This window comes from Paralichthys olivaceus, chromosome 6 (assembly GCF_024713975.1).
Source record: "Paralichthys olivaceus isolate ysfri-2021 chromosome 6, ASM2471397v2, whole genome shotgun sequence".
Taxonomy (NCBI): Eukaryota; Metazoa; Chordata; class Actinopteri; order Pleuronectiformes; family Paralichthyidae; genus Paralichthys; species Paralichthys olivaceus.
The window spans coordinates 21,301,817-21,320,559 of NC_091098.1; the positions used below are offsets into that span (position 1 = coordinate 21,301,817).

Sequence of the window (18,743 nt, forward strand, 5' to 3'; positions counted from 1 at the left end):
CCAAGATTCAGCAGATCATCAACAGCATTATTTTGTTACATCAGAAAAAACGAGCTCTGCATCTAAAATCTGATCATTAAACAGAGATTAAGCTAACCTACTAATTGTCATCATTTCGCAGTTTGTTTTTGTCATGAGAATTACACAAACACTACGGACTACTACTACACATTCATTTTTGTAGTGGATCAAGATAAACAGGCTGATCCAGGAGTTTTTTTTTCCATTTTCTTTAACAGGGCGAGATGGGGCATTAGCCTCGGTGGATGTATGAGCACCCCTCTAGTTGTGATCATAGGTTGCAAACAAGTCATGAAAACAATATGTTCTTACTGTGGTATGTTGGTGTAATGAGCTTGTAAGACAAAGACATGAGTCCCTGACCCCCTCCCCTCCACGGCAGGTCCCCACGCTGCACCCTCCCTGAACCTGGGTGGGGGGCTGCAGGTCTTTGGAGCGAGGCTGTGGAATGTGGGTGATAGTTGCTAAGTGAAAGCTGCGCTGCCGTCTCTGATAATTCACAGTCTCTGTGGGTGTGAGTCTCGGGCCAACACGAAGCAGAACCTTTCACAAGACTGAGAAAGAAGCACACGCAGTGAGAGAGAGTTGGTGTTACAATATAAATATAAACTCATCATCACATCTCCATCTTCCATGCATAATCACTGCTGCCTTCAAAGTCAGCTCTCTAAAAGGGACATTATGTCAAGAAAGTGAACATAACACCTGCATGTTCCTACTGCAAATTTTGTTTTTGCAGCAATGACTTGGAAATGGAGTGACTGGGCAAAAAAGACAAAACCTTTCTAGCAAACAGATGCAACTGAAGTGATTTCAGGTGTACAGTTCATCTACAGTGGGTGTCATGACAGTAACTTCAGTGTTGTCAATCATTTCATTTTGAAGCCTCTCTCACATGAGGTCCGAATGAATAAAGTGGTGCGTGTTGCACACTCACCCTCTTGTGATCAGTGTTTCAGTGTTGGGTGTGCTGAGTATTAAGTTAAACTGGATGGAGAGGAGGACAGGGGGCAATTAATGGACAGGACAGGTCACCTACCGCTGTGTCGTGTGAACAAAGTGAGGAAAGAAAAGAGACACTGGCACGTTGCTCTCTGCAGAAACCTCAGCCAGTTTGATTGAGATTGTGTTGTCTGAAATGGAATTGGCTTTGAGTGCTGATAATTAGTCACATCCCACAGACTGTGGACACATCCAACACCTACTGTTCCATCACTCATTCACTTCATATGGCAAACCAGTTGCCAAACAACTGCTTGTTTACACATTTAGCTAACTGAGCTTAACCATCATCCGTTTTGAGTCATGTCTCTGGCCACCTGGTCTGATTTTAGCTTTTAGTTTCTGGTCTTAACCGACTCCTGTGGTGAAAACAGTGAGAGTGAACCATAATGTAATGTTTTCATCTATGTCTGTTGGTTTGATTGTGTTCTAAATTACAAAAATACTTGGTGGCAGGATGTGGTATGAGTCAGGAAAGAACCCATTAAAATTGCTGCAGATTCAGATCAGATGAATTCTTTGATTTTGATATTTTCTACATTTTCCCAGGGAATTATCTTTGTCTTGGATCCACAACCTAACCTTCTTCCCTGACCCACCCTGCATCCCTCCACCATGTTCCGTGGTAATCCATTCAGTAGTTTTTGTGTAATCCTGCTCAATATCAGACAAATTCAGAAAAAAACAACCATATCGGGGTAATAAATCATTTGTTGCGACCAGACCACTTCCTCCTTTCTTTTTGTTCTTCGTCTCCTCTCAAGTGTAGGATTGTTGGACCTTTTGAGAGAAATTCCAGTTCCTTGTGGATTTGTCACAATGAACAAACTCCTTCACATGCGAGCTGCCATATAATCCATTGTTGATGTGAACTATTGATTATTTCTGCTTTATATAATTTCCTCCTGATACATTAGATCTGTGTCGGTCTTGCAGGAAGCTGTTAAATGTTCCATTTGTCCACATTCTCCCACGTTGCTCTCTGCTCTTTAAACTCTCCCCCAGACTGAAAAGGGGCCAGATGGCTTTAAAAGTCAATGTTTATAGACTCACTGTCAGGACCACAGACTTCCTGTCAAAGTAAATAGCCGGTGTGTTAAATCCATCATAAAAGAGGAGAAAAATTATAAATACAGATACGGAATATTCCATTAGCCCCACTCCTATTCTCGTCTCCTGGTCCAGCTCGGAGACGGTAGCTTCACAGAGCTGACATTGGATGTGCTGTGTAGCTGTTGAGGAATTACCAATGATTGGTCGCTGATATCAGTTTCCTGCCACATGTTTCTTTAGACGTCTGTATTTCTTACTCTAACCACCACACTCATTATCACAGAGTTCCACTGTTCGCAATGTCTGTGTATCCATCCAACTATCGAATGGATGAGCATAACATTTCGAGCAGGGCTTTATGAGCTGTGTCTCAATTCAGCGGATGTTTCTTTCATTGGCTGCATGTGAAGACCGATTGCGTAACAGTGGTGCTACTAGACTGTTTATTCATCGGCGGCAGGAAAATACATTCAATCATCCCAGAAAAACAAAGGCTTCAACGGGTGGATCCTCCTCTGGGCCAACCTACCCCAGGAGTCATTGTGCTTGGGGTGTCATGCTTCAACTCAACCGAAAGGGACATTAAAACTTTGTCGTGTCCAGCTGCTGCTCTGTTGCTTAGCGACAGCAGTAAAGGTGGGACTAGCTGGTCATGTAAATCAAGGGAATTCTCTGTAGACGAGACCATCTCATCTAGGTTCAGCCCTCGTGGTTTACGCGGCCCACGAAGACGAGGGATGATTTTGATGATCTCCTGACTCCTCTGGGCTGAGATTCATAGATTTGAATGAAACCTCTCACTACTACTACTAATACTACTACTACTTCTACTACTGCGGTTATTGTACAAACCTCCATGCCCCTTAGGGATTCATTTTAATAACTTTATTATCATAACATTTTATATGTCCTAACGATTTTTAATCATTATATACACTTAAAATAAAGTATATCATGATTAGAATGCAATTATTAGGTGGATTTTGTTTTTTTACAGGACACATTTAACATAATGTTATAACTCCCTTAACATCCTGTTTTCCATCTTAAATCCCCCCTTAGCCAATTTAAGGTTGTTGAAATAATTTTAATTCACACTTCTTAAGGTCTTACAGTTATATTTGTGTGTCAGTTTGTTGTTTCTTCATTGAAGCTTCAATTTTCAAATTTCTACACCTTCTGATAAAGATGTATATTTAAATACATGCACTAGATATGTGTGTATACAGTATATTAATGGATGTGTATATTTATACATACAGGTCATATATTCATATATACAGTGTACTATGTTCAGCAATGCACCACACCTATGTTGATCATTTATTGATTATGTCTGCATATCCTCTCTAAGCTGTTGGGGGCTTTTGTAGTAAAATACATTTTAATCTACGTTGTGCTGAATGGCCACTGTCAGTGCTGCGTTTCCTGTCCTGGATCAGAGCATCTCTTACATAATGCCATTTTGATATCCAGGGATTAGGCTGAGGTCCTCTCCACAGACCAGCCGGTTGGATGTTCCATCATGTCGCCCTCAGGGAAATGACGACTGCTGTAATGGTTAAAAAAAGAATTATAGGATTTTCCATTGACTTGATGTTCAATTCCTGCTTTATTTTCCTCTTCAAAAAAAATGAACCTAACTCTTTTTATTTTCTCCATGATCATATTGGTAACTCAGTCATGAAGTCCACCTGACCGTGAGTGAGCGATGCAGGTCACAGTGTGTAGTGGTGGGTTTGTAGCGGTGCTGGACGCACCAGGAAAGGTAGAGGCGGAAAGGATGAGGTAATAAGTGATGAGTCTTGATAAATGAGCCTGTTGTTGAGACGAGCAGGTGCGGCGGCCTCGCGCCGGGAGCGTGGCAGCGTGCACAGGTAGCAGGTAAACGCTGCCGAGCAGGACTTCTAAAGTGGTGGAGTGCTGCTGCGTAAACACGGGACCTTACTGTGTACTCTGTCAACCCACTAGCCCTTGCCCTCTTGAGAAAAGCAAGCAATTAGTTTGAGCCTGTGAGCGCAGACACATGGAGTGTGGGTCGCACGTCCAGTGAATCTTGACAGATAAATACTTAGGGCAGCTGTCGCATGTGCAGAGAAAACACATATCCACACATTGAATGTAACGTTCTGACGGGAGGTATTCACCTGCAAACATCATGCTCCAGGTTTCACTTTTGTCTGGAGGCTATTTTTACTTGAACAGTGAGTGTAATGTAAACAGAGCTGAGCGCTCGGAGCCATCTGCCTAATGTCACTGTGGCCTATATCTGTCCTGCTCTCTGTCTGTCTCTCCGTCTCACTCACTCTTCTTTCCTTCGCTGTCCTCGAGTTGTCTTTGTCCTTCCTTCATTCCTGATCCTCACCACTTTTTTCCTCCCGATCCTCACTGTCAGTCATTTTTCTATTTTATCTGTGCTGTCCATTACGCTGCTGGTCTATTTCTTTTAATCCCCACCCCTTGTTTGCTTTCTTTTCAAACTCGTTCGTCCATTACCCATCTGCCTCTGTTCCTGTGTCTGCGGTACATATTTAAACTATGTCACCTTGGGTCGTGTTTACTCGGAATGGCTATTCTGAGAATTCTTTTATAGCCATGGCAAATATTTTTTCATTCATTTCATTCTGTTTACATGCCAACAAGTCTCTTTTGATGGTGGAAATGTTCTCGACATGGGCAATTTCAAGATTGCACCATGTTTTTGTAGCAAGTACTAGAAACACGGCATAAACAGTAACCCTGATTGAAATCTGAGAATGTGAATGAGGCACAAACGAGAAAGATGGAGATATAAGATCTTCAGACAACACTTTGATCCTTTGCTGTTGTACATTTGGACAAACGTTCAAGGGAAACCTAAGATGCAGATGAGGTAATGTTTATCAGTGGATAAAACACTTGCAGTTGATAAGGGATGATCTTCTGAAGTAGAACCATGGAATTGATCAATCTCTATAAACAGATTCTACGTGTGAATAATCTGTTGAGGGGAAAGATATTGTGGCTGAAAGCTTTATGGTTTAGATTCTTTCAACCAAGTTGGTACCAAAAAGGTTATGAAGGACTGTATGTGCATTATGAGCAGCACAGATGCTTTGACTTTTTCCACCAACAAACTTTTGAGTTATAAAAACATAACCCTTGAGTCCTAATCCTGATTCTTTCCTCCTTTTCAGTGTTTTCCATTGTTTAGTTTTCACATATAAACTTTGAACTACAAGTGACAAAAACGTGCATTACCCTTTTAAAGCTGTTTTCTGCAAAGAAAGTTTCTTTCTGATAATAAACAGTTATAATAACAACACTAATTCTCAATAACAATGATTTAGGAAAGGCCTGAAGCTACGTTAAGAGGAGGTTTTATCATTTATCATTTAAGATTTCCAGGTCTTCACTTCCTTCTGGTCCAGGCTTGCAAACCTTAGGGTCCAAATGTAGCCTCTGGAGTGAAGTGTGTCACTTCCAGGCCGTGAACAAGAGCACTTCTCTTAAGGAAGTGGCTCTCTAACGGGTCAACAGCATTTCCACCATGCAGTCAGGGACTGTTGTTGGACGCAGGAGGTTTTTCCCAAGTGCAGCAACACATTTAACCAGTGACGCAGCTCAACAGACGGCAGCAGATGAGAACGCTGTAAAAATGATTAGGCGGTCAGTGAACTGAGAGGAGCAAAGGGGACGACTGATCCCACAAACTGGACTATTTCCTGTCAGAGGAAATGTTTTGTGAACGTGTGTACTTGTGTGTATTTGAAAGTGCAGATCAGGTACAAATACTCAGTAGCTCTGAGAAAAGATTGCTTTCTTTTTTGTCTTCCTTAAAATATAAAAGTACAATGTAGTTTGATACTTTACATAAACATAAGATGAACAAAGAAAGTGGTTTAAGTCTATTTTGACCATTAAACCCTCATCTTCCTCCTCCTGGTCGAACTACTACTAAGTGTTCGCTCACTAGCCAATCAAGTCACATTTTTGCAAGTACAGGTGTTCTGATATGTTTCAGATCTGCAGATCTATATCACACTTTTAAAGCGTCAAATCAGATCTAAGTAATTTGATTTAAATCCCAGTTCAGTCAGTTTCACACAGAAAACTGTGACGTTGAAGATAAAGACGGTCAAACTTATGTTCCACTGATACATGAAACTAGTATTATAACTTTGCAATAAAAAGTAACATCCAGGCTTATTTCAAAGATAAACATGTTATTTCTAATTTTACATCCTATCCTGTGTACTCATCCTGAGGGTTGGCTTCATGAGACCATTTTTTCCAGGGAGTAATATCACCTACAAACACACATAAGAACTAAACCACTACCACTGATCTATTTCATACAACTTTGTCCCTCTGTTATCTCACAGGTTTTGCATCATTCTCCTTCCGTCCTCGTTTTAAATTCGACCGTTTGTTTCTCCTCCTCTTTTCAGGTGAGCGCTAACGTCCTGATCTTCCTCTGCACTAACATCATTGGAATCTGTACCCACTACCCTGCCGAGGTTTCCCAGAGACAAGCCTTTCAGGAGACCCGGGGATACATCCAGGCCAGACTACATCTGCAGAGGGAGAACCAGCAACAGGTGGGGGCGCACACACACACACACACACACACATACACACACGTTTGTATAGTTGTGAGGAAATTTAACAACACTAACCACAACCATAGACTGTTTATAAGGACAGACAACATGACACCGCCCCAAAAGTGAATCCAAAGTGTCACAATTGCCCTCTGGTGGCTGGTTCTGGTATAAGTCATAAACTTTGCCTCCTCCATGTTAGGGGATGGGACATGGGCCAGATTACAAAGTCAAAGTACACATCACATTTTTCAGTTGTCTTTGGCGGCCAGCGCTCTGGAGCAGCGGCGGCTGGGACACAGTTTGATTCACCCTGTTGTTCATGACATCAGGCACGTTCACGACAACAAGTGATTCTCCCGCTCAGGGTTCTGCGTACTGAGTTGAGCTTTTGAATAATCCAGTGAAGAGGTCTTTGTGCAGCAGTGGTCTGTATTTGCTACGTTTGTAACTCAAAACTGTTGTCATATGATTAAAAGAGCAACACACACACACAACCACACACACACACACACAACCCCACACACACACACACAACCCCACACACACACACACACACACACACACACACACACACACACACACACACACACACACACACACACACACACACACACACACACACACGGACAATATTGTGATGGACACAATCTGCATTTTGTTTCTTTTCTGTGTGTTTTCCAGGAACGTCTGTTGCTGTCAGTGTTGCCAAGGCATGTTGCCATGGAGATGAAGGCTGACATCAATGCCAAGAAGGAAGACATGATGTTTCATAAGATCTATATCCAGAAACATGACAACGTCAGGTCAGCCGGGACGCTGGGTCTCACCTGCATGCGTTTTCTCACTTACTGCAAAACACAGTTATACGCATTTGGTCAAAAGTCTTTCTGATTATTTTACAGTTTGTCATCCAGGCTAAAGTAAATAAACTCTGAGTTTAGCGTAAGACACCTCTCCATCACATCTTATGATACCAAATCCACCATAAGCATGTCAGCAACAAGCACACCCTTTTTTTGTCTTTAACTTCCTGTCGCCTTGTGTTGTGTAACTTGACGTCTGCTGCTTGTGATCACCTTCCACCTACATTTAAGCAAATATTTGAGTAGTTTTATACTCGTACAGTGTGAAGGACTAACAGAGCTGGATAAACAACAAAGACTGACAAACACTAGCCACTCTTTGCGTAACAACACTAACTGATTCAGCTTCCTGCACAGCTCTGGAATCAGCTAAGTCACTTATAATATTAATGGTGACTGTTTTATAATGTTCTGTTTTATGACAACATGAAATAATGAGAGTTTATCCACACGGCTGTTTTAACTGTGTGATCATACAATATTTCATCATCCAAAATACAGTCACAGCAGAGACACCTCTGGTTTTACATAAATCATATCATTAAGATATATTATTAAATAGCATACTGTGATATTTTAATTCATATTTATGCTTCCAGAGCATGTAAACAAAAAATCTGCAGGTTTAGTGACCTTTGTTTTAAATAATCCCAGATATGATAATATAACTCTGCAGATTGTGTTTTAGTCAAAAGTAGAAAGTTGTGTGAACCAAAAAGTGCAGAATCGTTTCACTTGTATTTACATTTACTTCAGTAACCAGGTTAAAGTTAAAAGACAAAACCAGAAATGGAACAAATGACACTAGAATACCACCCAGTCGAGCGTATGCCTCCCAACAGTCTCCCTAAATTCAATAATGCCTCACCACATTACACACACTCAGTCCCTTAAATACACTAGGTCTAATTTTTTTCATCAAGATTCCCTGACAAAACTGGGAAAATCCTGGTTCGGCCCCTTTTCCAGATCTCTGCCAAAACGTAATGTTTTCTTTCTTGGCCGTTGTTCCATCTTTCCACCAAGTTTTGTGGAAATCATTTTAGTTGTTTATGCGTAATCCTGCTGACAAAAAAACAAACGGACAGAAAGAAAACACCCTTGACAGAGGTAAAAAAAAAAAGAGCGGCTGCATAACACAAACTAACTATTATCATGTCATGTGACGTCATCCTCAAAACATAAAAAAGAATGTTAAGCTGTTATTCATTAATGCTTTAAATAGAAACCAAAAACAAATACGTTGTTCCTCAGAACATTACACACACACACACGCACACACGCACACGCACACACACACACACACACACACACACACACAGTGTCAGCAGAGGGTAGAGTGGTTTGGCAGAGTGGAGGCTAATTAACATTAGTGAGGGAATACTTAATCACCAGCAGCCAAGATAAGATAATCCCTAAAGATGGAGAGCTTCAGCACACATTCAATTACAGCACTGAGCAAACACATAGCAAACACATAGCAAACACACATATACACACACACACACACACTCAGATCGCCTTCAGAAGACTTTAAGGTCAACATTCCTGCCTCTCTCAAGGTCAGCAGCCCCGATAACAACATAACACAACACAGATATGAAACGTTCATACCAAACCTCTGAAGGTATTTGTAAAATCAGAGTTTTCAGACCGGATTCACAGTTTTTCTCACAGGGACGTAATTTCAGTGTCAGTGCAGCTGACGCTTTATTTCAACCTAATGACCTAATGACTAAAGCTACGTTATATATGTTATATATCATTTATATTGTTGACTTGGGTACCTACACTATCCAAAATGTTTCCAACAATGTTCAAACCCAGAGAAATCCCCAATTTTATTTAAAGGTGCAGTGTGTTGAATTTAGTGACATCTAGTGGTGAAATTGCATGTTGCAGCTGAATGCCCCTCACCTCACCCTCTCCTTCCAAACATGAAAGAGAACCTGTGGAAGCCTTTAATTGTCATAAAAACTCAAAAGGTGTTTAGTTTGTAGAGTTTGAACAACTGTAAAAAACATGGCGGCCTCCGAGGACCCCCTTGATGTAAATATAAAGTATTTAAATATAAAGGTCACCTAAATCTTACACACTGGACCTTTAAGCTAACAGGACATTTATTTAGATAGCCTTTTAATTATGTAATATCCTCTTTACCTGTTGCTTTATCCGTCTCTACTATAACTAGCCAGTTAAACAGTCAGGTGTTATTTCCCTCCTCTGCTTTTATTGGTCACTCGAAATGGATCAACATTATTCATCCCCCTTTGCTGCGTAACGTGAATAAAACTTTAATACATCACCTGATCCATGAACCTGATTTGCAGCTGAGTCACATCAGGTAGATTTTCATCTGCGTTAGTTATGAAGACAAAAACTCCCATGATCCCACACTGCTTCCCAACGTTATGTTTTGATTAAGAAACCCCCAGCATACTTTGTGAGGACTTTTAAATGACATAATTATTAAAAGGGTTACTGGTAAACCATACAAATGATCCTAACCCAGCTCTTGGAATTTATTCATTGTTAAAATGCCTCCTGTCACAAGGTAGGAGGGCAAATCATTTATTACCCGCCTCCTCCTCCTGTAATGTTTATTTGTTTCTCCTAACGCCGTCTGTCCTCCTCTCCATCTCGCCCACAGTATCCTGTTTGCAGACATCGAGGGTTTTACCAGCCTGGCCTCTCAGTGCACAGCTCAGGAGCTGGTCATGACACTCAATGAACTCTTTGCCCGCTTTGACAAGCTGGCATCGGTAAGTCACTGCAGTCACTTGTCTCCAATGTGTGACAACACACGTCCACAGAGTCAGGTTGTCTCCACCTGCCTCCAGTTAAGCTACAAACAGTGTCCTGACCACAGATTCATACTTAAAGATTTGGGTTCATCATTTTCAAAGCTCAGCTTGCAAAAGGTTTTACTCGCTATGATCCTTCTTCTTGTTTATTATAAGCCACGTTCCCAGATACATCTTAGATCAGGTGATGTATGAATATAAATAATTTAAGTTAAACCAAAACTAAAATAAAACTTCAGTAGTTTCAGTTAAACTAACATGGTGGACATCTTCTGAAGTTACCAAGTTTGTAGTGGTTTTTGTCTCTACACCACAGCTCAGTAAGGAATTTGCTTTAACTAAGACTGCTGAATGTGTAAAATTAATATATAAAGTTGACTCAAAAGTCAAACAGTACAAAAAAACGAAACATTCTTGTATGCAAAGAAAGCAGCAAGGAAAACCTGTTTCACTCCTTGTGAATCCATAATATCTTGAAACAATCTCACTGATTCTTGAGAAAAGATGAACCTTTGAATATCACTCACTCACACACTCACTCTTTTCAAAGTCCTGATGCTGATGAGCCGAATGATGAAGTATTATGTTAATTGTAAAACCTACATACTAAAGTATAAGTTAGCAAAATTCCTCATTTTAACACATGCAACAGGCTGATCTTCTTATCCTCTGTAAAATAACACGGCCTAAAATGATTACTTTAGTCATGTTATATTAAAACTCTACACTCTTAAATGCACAACACGTTTACAACTTAATCCTCACAGTATTAAAAATGTATTCTTGTAATATAAACTATTTCTGTGACCCTTATACTTCTAAACATAATTTTCTTTTCCTTCGTCCTTTCCTTCCCTCTCTCTTGTTTCGTGTGTCCTTTCGTCAGGAAAACCATTGTCTGCGTATTAAAATCTTGGGTGATTGTTACTACTGTGTGTCCGGGCTGCCTGAACCCCGGGCCGACCACGCGCACTGCTGTGTGGAGATGGGTGTTGACATGATAGAGGCCATCTCGTGAGTAGAGCTCCTGTTGGTATGAGTGTGTGTTAAAACGTTTTGTCCTCCTGCTGCAGAGGAGACGCTGATCCTCTGCTCTGTGGCTCATTTGCAGGTTGGTGCGTGAGGTGACAGGAGTCAACGTTAACATGCGCGTTGGCATTCACAGCGGGCGCGTGCACTGCGGCGTGCTGGGACTCAGGAAGTGGCAGTTTGACGTGTGGTCAAACGACGTCACGCTGGCCAATCACATGGAAGCGGGAGGCAAAGCCGGGTGAGAGAATTAAACACACACGTTTAGAGAAAAAGCTGCAACTTGTTCCACCTCTGGTTTTCAGTTTACATATAAAAAAACTACCACGGTGTTCCATATCCATCAACCCAACAGAACTTAATGTTAATGACCTCACTTCAAGTCACCTTGGTTCTGTAATTATAAAGATATTTCTCCTTTTGTTTTGTTATCTGTTTATAGTGAAGCTGCAACTAAACCATTGTTTTTATTCTTATCTGATTATTTTATCAATTGATCATTACTTGATCAATTGCCGTCTAATCGTTTCAGTCTTAGTTCAACTGATAACAGGACAGTTGATCACTGTAAGAAACGTTTTTTTAATCTCTTGGCCCAATAACCCACTTTTTAAAAAGATGTGAAAAGGTTTTATGTGATATTCTTTGTCTGTGCAGGCGGATCCACATCACTAAGGCCACGCTGCAGTATCTTAATGGAGACTATGAGGTGGAGCCTGGTTTCGGAGGAGAGAGGAATGCATATCTGAAGGAGAACAGCATCGAGACCTTCCTGGTCCTTGGCTGCAGTCAGAAACGGGTCAGTGCACAAAAAGCACACACACAGCTCAGGTTTACAAATTCTGAAAATGAATTGAAAAATCGATCACAGTTTTCCAATTGAGGCCGAAAGAACCCACTGATGCTTTAGTGGGTGCTCAGAACAGAAATAACTTTAAAAAGGGCCGTGTTGGTGCAGGGCTGATGCTTTCAGTTCTTCAGACGCAGCACAGTGGTTCATAACAAACTGAGTTTAGACCCACGCTACAGATCTCCTTTCAATGAGGGGGAGGGGCTGCTTCAATTCACACAAGGTACAGTTGATCTAATTCTGGTGGTGGGGCCATGGACTGTAGATAAAGATGGAGGACAGATAGATAACTCCTCCCCAAAAGTGAAGTCAAAGCATCTTTATCACCACCTGGTGGCTGGTGCAGTATAGATTATAAATCCTTCCTCCTCCATGTTAGTGGATGGGACATGGACAAACTAAAAGGTCAAAGAACACATCAGATACATTTAAGGTTATTCTTAGGTCACTTACTTATTTTTAATGATTTTAAATTTCGGTTTTAATTTGTTAAACCGGGGTGAAAATGATTGACAGCTGAGACTGATTCCCAATAGGTCAAACGCATGTATCGGCAGGACTTTGCTATTGTTGCTCCTGCGTAGATTCTGCTTCCAAATGTGCACGATGACAGCGTTTATATATTTTATTTTAGCTTTAGAAAGTGGGAGGAAATGGAGACGCTTCATCCATCTTTATGAACAAGTAAATACTTCTATTATCGTTCCCTGTGTATTGAGTGACTTATTCAAGCCTTCATGTTCTTGCTGCTGAGCAGAAGGAGGAGAAGGCAATGATGGCCAAGATGCAGCGGACGAGAGCCAACTCTAACGAGGGGCTGATGCCACGCTGGGTCCCTGACAGAACCTTCTCCAGGACCAAAGACTCTAAAGTCTTCAGACAAATGGTGAGGCTCAACATCAACACGCTCCTCTGTGCCGATAGAGCCAGGCTGCCTGAGTCTTAATTTGTGTCCGTCTGTTTTCTTCTTCAGGGGATTGATGAGACCTCCAGTAAAGACAAGTGAGTAGTGACTCTATAATGTGTGAAGGGAAACCCGCTTTTTTCTTTATCGCCTGTCTGATCTGTGTCTCCTCTCCTTGCAGCCGCGGTGTTCAGGAGACCATGAACCCGGAGGATGAGGTGGATGAATTTCTCGGCCGAGCCATTGACGCTCGCAGCATTGACCAGCTACGAAAAGACCACGTAAAGAAGTTCCTGCTCACCTTCCAGACCTCCAGCCTGGAGAAAAAGGTTTAAACTAAAACCTCTGATTATTTTCTCTGCTTTTTCAACTCATATATGTTCTAACCCCCTTCTTGTTTTCCATCATAGTATTCCAAGAAGGTGGACGATCGTTTTGGAGGCTATGTTGCTTGTACTCTACTCGTATTCTGCTTCATATCCTTCATTCAGATTGTTATCTTTCCACAGTGAGTAGTGCACACATTATAATACTACTTTGTAAATCCTTGAATATTTACTGCCTGTTATTTGGTTCTTTTTACATCTGTAGTTTGGTTCATTTGGTTTGGACCAAATATACATTTTTACATTGCTACCTTTTAGTTGTGGACCGGTTCACACTGACAGAAAAGGTACAAAGTGGAAGGATTCATTACAGTAGAACCCTTCAACTTCTACCGAAACTTGACTTACTAAACATAACCAAATATATAGAACTTGAATTAGGAAAATAATTATACTTATTTTTTAGGTAAAATGTAAACATAAATGCAACCACATTGTTAATTTTGTTTTTATATTGGTGCATATCTGGAAATATAAACTATAATAACTATAAATGAAAAGAAGACACAAATATACAGAACCATTTTCAAATTGGTCCATATCAGCAAACATAAATATATTAGTGTTCAGTTAAGTTTACTTAACATACAGAATCATGATATTTGTTATTTTAACAGACTTGTTGCTGCCATTCAGTTTTTATTGTGGATCTTAACAAATACACAGAGTAGGACACAAGTGAACCTCTGTTCTTACTCATGTTAACTTTCTAATCCATCAGGGAAAAATCCTCATACAAGTTACCGTGGTTACACGAACAGAGTTGTTCTCTGTTATGTCCCGGATTAGCTAGAGTTTGATTGACAGCTTTTACACCAGCCCAAATGAACCAAACCGAATAAACCAGAACCACGAAACACTGAGTTATAACTTCATCTCTGTTGTGTTCCTGCAGCACCCCAGTCATGCTGGGAATCTACATCAGTATCTTCTTCATTCTCGCCAACATCCTTTTCATCTGTGCCATATACTCCTGCATCAAGGTAGCGGAGCTCATCAAGAAACACGAACAGAATCCTGGCTTGTGTTTATCAACCACTCACTCTATATGTATATTTGACATGTCAACTCTTTGCTGTAGCTCTTTCCAGCTGCAATGCAGACTGTTTCAAAGAAGATTGTTCAGTCTCGCACCAACAGCACCCTGGTTGGAGTTTTCACCATCATCCTCGTTTTCATCTCTGCCTTTGTTAATATGGTAAGTATGAAAGTAACTGCTGCTTATCTTAATGTGGATACACATACACAGTATACCAGTCATCCATGTTGAAAATGTCATGAACATGTGTACACGTGTTTCCTGCAGTTTGCTTGTGACACGACGAGCTTAGCGACATGCGTTGCAGAGAAGCTGAACACCTCTGCAGCCCTGGTGACGCCCTGTCTGATCCGCAGCTTGAATGTGTCTGTCGAGGGGGGTCTGGAGATCTGTCCCAGCCAGGGCCCCTCCTGCCCCTTCCCTGAGGTGAGTTCATCTTATGTCACTGTCTTTTAGTTTGCGTGTTTATTTTTTTCCTGAGATGTGTTGTGGATCATACCTCTCTTTGCCGTCTCCCACTCAGTATTTCAGCTACAGCGTGCTGCTGACGCTGCTGGCCTGCTCGGTGTTCCTGCAGATCAGCAGCATAGGGAAGCTGGCCCTCATGCTGCTCATCCAGCTCATCTTCCTGCTGCTGGTGGAGTGGCCACAAGTAGCACTTTTCGACAACGCCGACCTCTTTGTCACCTCCAATGCCATGTGAGTGCCACGTGCTGGATGCACAGAGAGAGCAGGAGACAGGGTTATGCCGTTAGATCGCACTTAGAGTTTACAGAACTTTTTTGTTAAGTGTTAAACCATAATTCTATATTCTATATTCTATCTAAATATTTCCTGCTCAAACTAATTCTTGGTCATATTCTGTCTTGTTTACGTATTCATTCATTTCCTGATCTAAACCATTTTATTTAGGTTTAAGTTGTTGATTTAATCTGGAAGTAATTTGGCACAATTTGTTTAGAGCTATCAAAAATGTTGTATCATTTCAAGCATTGAAACCATCATTGTGTATCAGTATTGTCATGATCTGTTCTGTGTTAAACTTTTAAATGACTTTCAATTCATCTATTTGGATCTATCGTTGGACTCTGTGTTTATCGTTCAGGTTCGGTCACACATTCGCAACTTTGTCAGTGGTGAATCTTCGCCTTCTGTTCATTTCCAATCTGAGAGAGTGAGGGGGCGTATAAACATTCACTTCCTGTGGCGAGGCAATTCGCAGCGTGGCTTCACATGGAGTTTAACTTTGGGGAACTTTAACCTGAGATATTCATTTATGTGTGACCGTACCCTTATGTCCTGAGCAAGCTGAGGACCCAAATGCTGATGTCACACTGGAGGACAGATCCAAACAGTCCTCAATAAGACAAATAAGGTTCGGTACATGGAAATCGGTTCAGAAAACATAGAGGTAATAAGGCATGGTCAAAAAACAAAGCAACTTACAGGAGGAAAACATGAGGAATACACCTGACAAGACAAAGTGGAGAGGAGGGATCGCAGGGTTTAAATACAGGAGTTAACAAGACTCAGGTGGAAAGAATCAAGATAATCAGGGAAGGAGGGAAAAGCAGACAGAGACAGGATGTAAAGTGAGACCCAAGGGTAGGCAACAAAATAAAACAGGGAAAAACTAAGGGAAAAAGAAAACTCAGGCAGCACGGTGGTGGTTTTACTGTGTGGAGTTTGCATGCTGTCCCTGTGTCTGCTGGATTTTCCCCCTGACTCTCTCCCAATGTCAGCTGGGATTCATTCCATTTCTCCCTGCGACGGTCAAAAAGATAAGCGGTATGATGATGGATGGACAAAACTTTATAAGCAAACAATAGAGACATGAATCCAAAAACCAAACACAAGGAAACAACAAGATAAAAGTCCATAAACACAAAAGTCCAACAAAAGTTGTCGTTTTAGACATCAACATTTTTCTAACAATACTCTTCGTCCACTTATGCATAAATTACAATATATCATGTATTATAATCTGATTTTTCTTTTTTCAGTGATTTAAATGAAACTAGTGCTCAATGGTAAGATCTTAAATTAAAATACTTTCAATAAAATAATATAATGATTATTATTTGTTCTATTTAACAAAATGTTTATTTTGTATTTCTTTTCTTTTAGGTCCAGTTTCAATGAAACTACAAACCAGTGGTAAGATTGTATTCTTTATTCCTCCTAATATTTCAGCACCTTCAATAAATTATTTTCCAGTCTGTGATGGAAAGTAATCATGTACATTTAAATGCAACATTTAAAGTTAATGTAATGTAAATATGTGTTATTTTGAAAAAACTTATAGTATATTTTTGATGCTAATAATGTACAGTCTCTGCAGAGGCAAGTGAAAAGGCGTTTGTACTAATCCATGCTCAATAAAAAACGAACATGTATGCGAGTGTCTGTATCTTTAAACCGAGTATGACCACGAGTCTGTCTCTTCGCAGCCCATTTGTTGTGACCAAAGTGTCCCTGCGGGTCATGACTCCAGTGATCCTCACAGTCTTTGTCCTGGCACTGTACCTGCACGCCCAGCAGGTCGAATCCACAGCACGCCTCGACTTCCTGTGGAAATTACAGGTATGTACCGCTTCACCCCACTAGAGGACGCCATTTGACTTGAACTGCAAACAGGCTGTTAACACTGTTGCAGAGGCCTCAAAGTTCCCCATGAATAAACAAATGTGTTATAATAAGAGCTGAACACATCTAACCAAGACTCTTCACTCGCAGGCCACAGAGGAGAAGGAGGAGATGGAGGAGCTGCAAGCCTACAATCGTCGCCTACTCCACAATATTCTGCCTAAAGACGTGGCCGCCCATTTCCTGGCGCGGGAACGGCGTAACGACGAGCTCTACTACCAGTCCTGTGAGTGTGTGGCTGTCATGTTCGCCTCCATCAGCAATTTCTCCGAGTTCTATGTGGAGTTGGAGGCCAACAACGAGGGAGTGGAGTGTCTCCGGCTGCTCAATGAGATCATCGCTGACTTCGATGAGGTGAAGATGTTATTCTGCAGATTTGACCTCTGCTCAGTCAGTTCATCTCTGTCTTTGTTTAGTTTGTGGGTTGTCCATCTGTCCAAAACATTTCTTGTAATCACAGTATCCAGAGAGAGTTGAGTTGGACTGTGATCAAGTTATGTTTAACATTGAATTGAGTTTTTGGCCATATCTCAAGAATGAAGGCTCTAATTATGACAGTTTTAAGAGAAATGTGTGTGTATATATATATAATATAATATAATGATGAAGTGATATTTTATATCCAAAAGGTCAAAGGTCAATTTCACTGTGACATCATAAAGTTCTGCAGAACATGCCCTGCACATAGAAGCACTGTCAGTATGAATGTGTGTGTGAACAGGTGGATGGCAAAACTGAGCTGGTCATCAAGACTAGAGAAGAACTATATAGATACAGATCGTTTTACCATAATGTTCAGTAGAAGCTAGACAATATTTCACACCACAACTCAGGACGAGAAGGAGATGACGTAGATATACAACAAGTCCTGATTCAGTTTTTTTTAATATGTCTCAGATCATCAGTGAAGAGAAGTTCAGGCAGCTCGAGAAGATCAAAACCATTGGCTCCACCTACATGGCCGCCTCCGGCCTCAATGACTCCACCTACGACAAGGAGGGTCGCTCCCACATTACTGCTCTTGCCGACTACGCCATGAGACTAAGAGAACAGATGAAATACATCAACGAGCATTCTTTCAACAACTTCCAGATGAAGATAGGTACGAGAAAATGACCGCTCTCTATCTCAGACAGTAAGAAAGCAGCTTTTGTTGATGCACTGTATTTCTTTTTTTAATTATCTTTAATTGCCAGGTCTGAATATTGGACCTGTGGTAGCAGGGGTCATTGGGGCACGGAAACCTCAATATGACATTTGGGGAAACACAGTCAATGTGGCCAGTCGTATGGACAGCACGGGTGTACCCGACCGCATACAGGTACGACTTTTCTCTCTGACCTCTTAAAAAGCTGATATGACATTTTAGCAAACAGTTGTCTAATTACACTATACTCACAATACATAAGAAAACACTGGCATCATTTCGAGTTGTTTGTTTTCTGGTCAATTTCCAATTTCGATTTGAAAGAAGATGAGGCTGCCAAAACAAAAGAAATATAGAACTGTGTCTGGTTCGAAAAGAATTATCGGTCAGATTTTTAACAAGTGATCAGAAAT

The 18,743-nt window shown here is 41.0% G+C and overlaps 1 protein-coding gene across 2 annotated transcripts in view; it reads left to right on the plus strand.

The window, feature by feature from the left end:
• adcy6a (adenylate cyclase 6a) overlaps nt 1-18,743 on the plus strand; it is a 35,615-nt gene that overhangs the window by 13,968 nt on the left and 2,904 nt on the right. For both annotated transcript variants that reach the window (XM_069527417.1, XM_069527418.1), the window contains exons 4-23: nt 6,507-6,656; nt 7,344-7,465; nt 10,176-10,287; nt 11,216-11,343; nt 11,441-11,599; nt 12,016-12,157; nt 12,966-13,094; nt 13,182-13,210; nt 13,294-13,441; nt 13,523-13,620; nt 14,394-14,481; nt 14,580-14,696; nt 14,805-14,963; nt 15,061-15,236; nt 16,541-16,567; nt 16,665-16,694; nt 16,988-17,120; nt 17,274-17,537; nt 18,081-18,285; nt 18,380-18,504. In XM_069527417.1, coding sequence (XP_069383518.1) covers nt 6,507-6,656; nt 7,344-7,465; nt 10,176-10,287; nt 11,216-11,343; nt 11,441-11,599; nt 12,016-12,157; nt 12,966-13,094; nt 13,182-13,210; nt 13,294-13,441; nt 13,523-13,620; nt 14,394-14,481; nt 14,580-14,696; nt 14,805-14,963; nt 15,061-15,236; nt 16,541-16,567; nt 16,665-16,694; nt 16,988-17,120; nt 17,274-17,537; nt 18,081-18,285; nt 18,380-18,504 — 2,541 coding nt within the window. The remainder of the gene's footprint in view (nt 1-6,506; nt 6,657-7,343; nt 7,466-10,175; nt 10,288-11,215; nt 11,344-11,440; nt 11,600-12,015; nt 12,158-12,965; nt 13,095-13,181; nt 13,211-13,293; nt 13,442-13,522; nt 13,621-14,393; nt 14,482-14,579; nt 14,697-14,804; nt 14,964-15,060; nt 15,237-16,540; nt 16,568-16,664; nt 16,695-16,987; nt 17,121-17,273; nt 17,538-18,080; nt 18,286-18,379; nt 18,505-18,743) is intronic.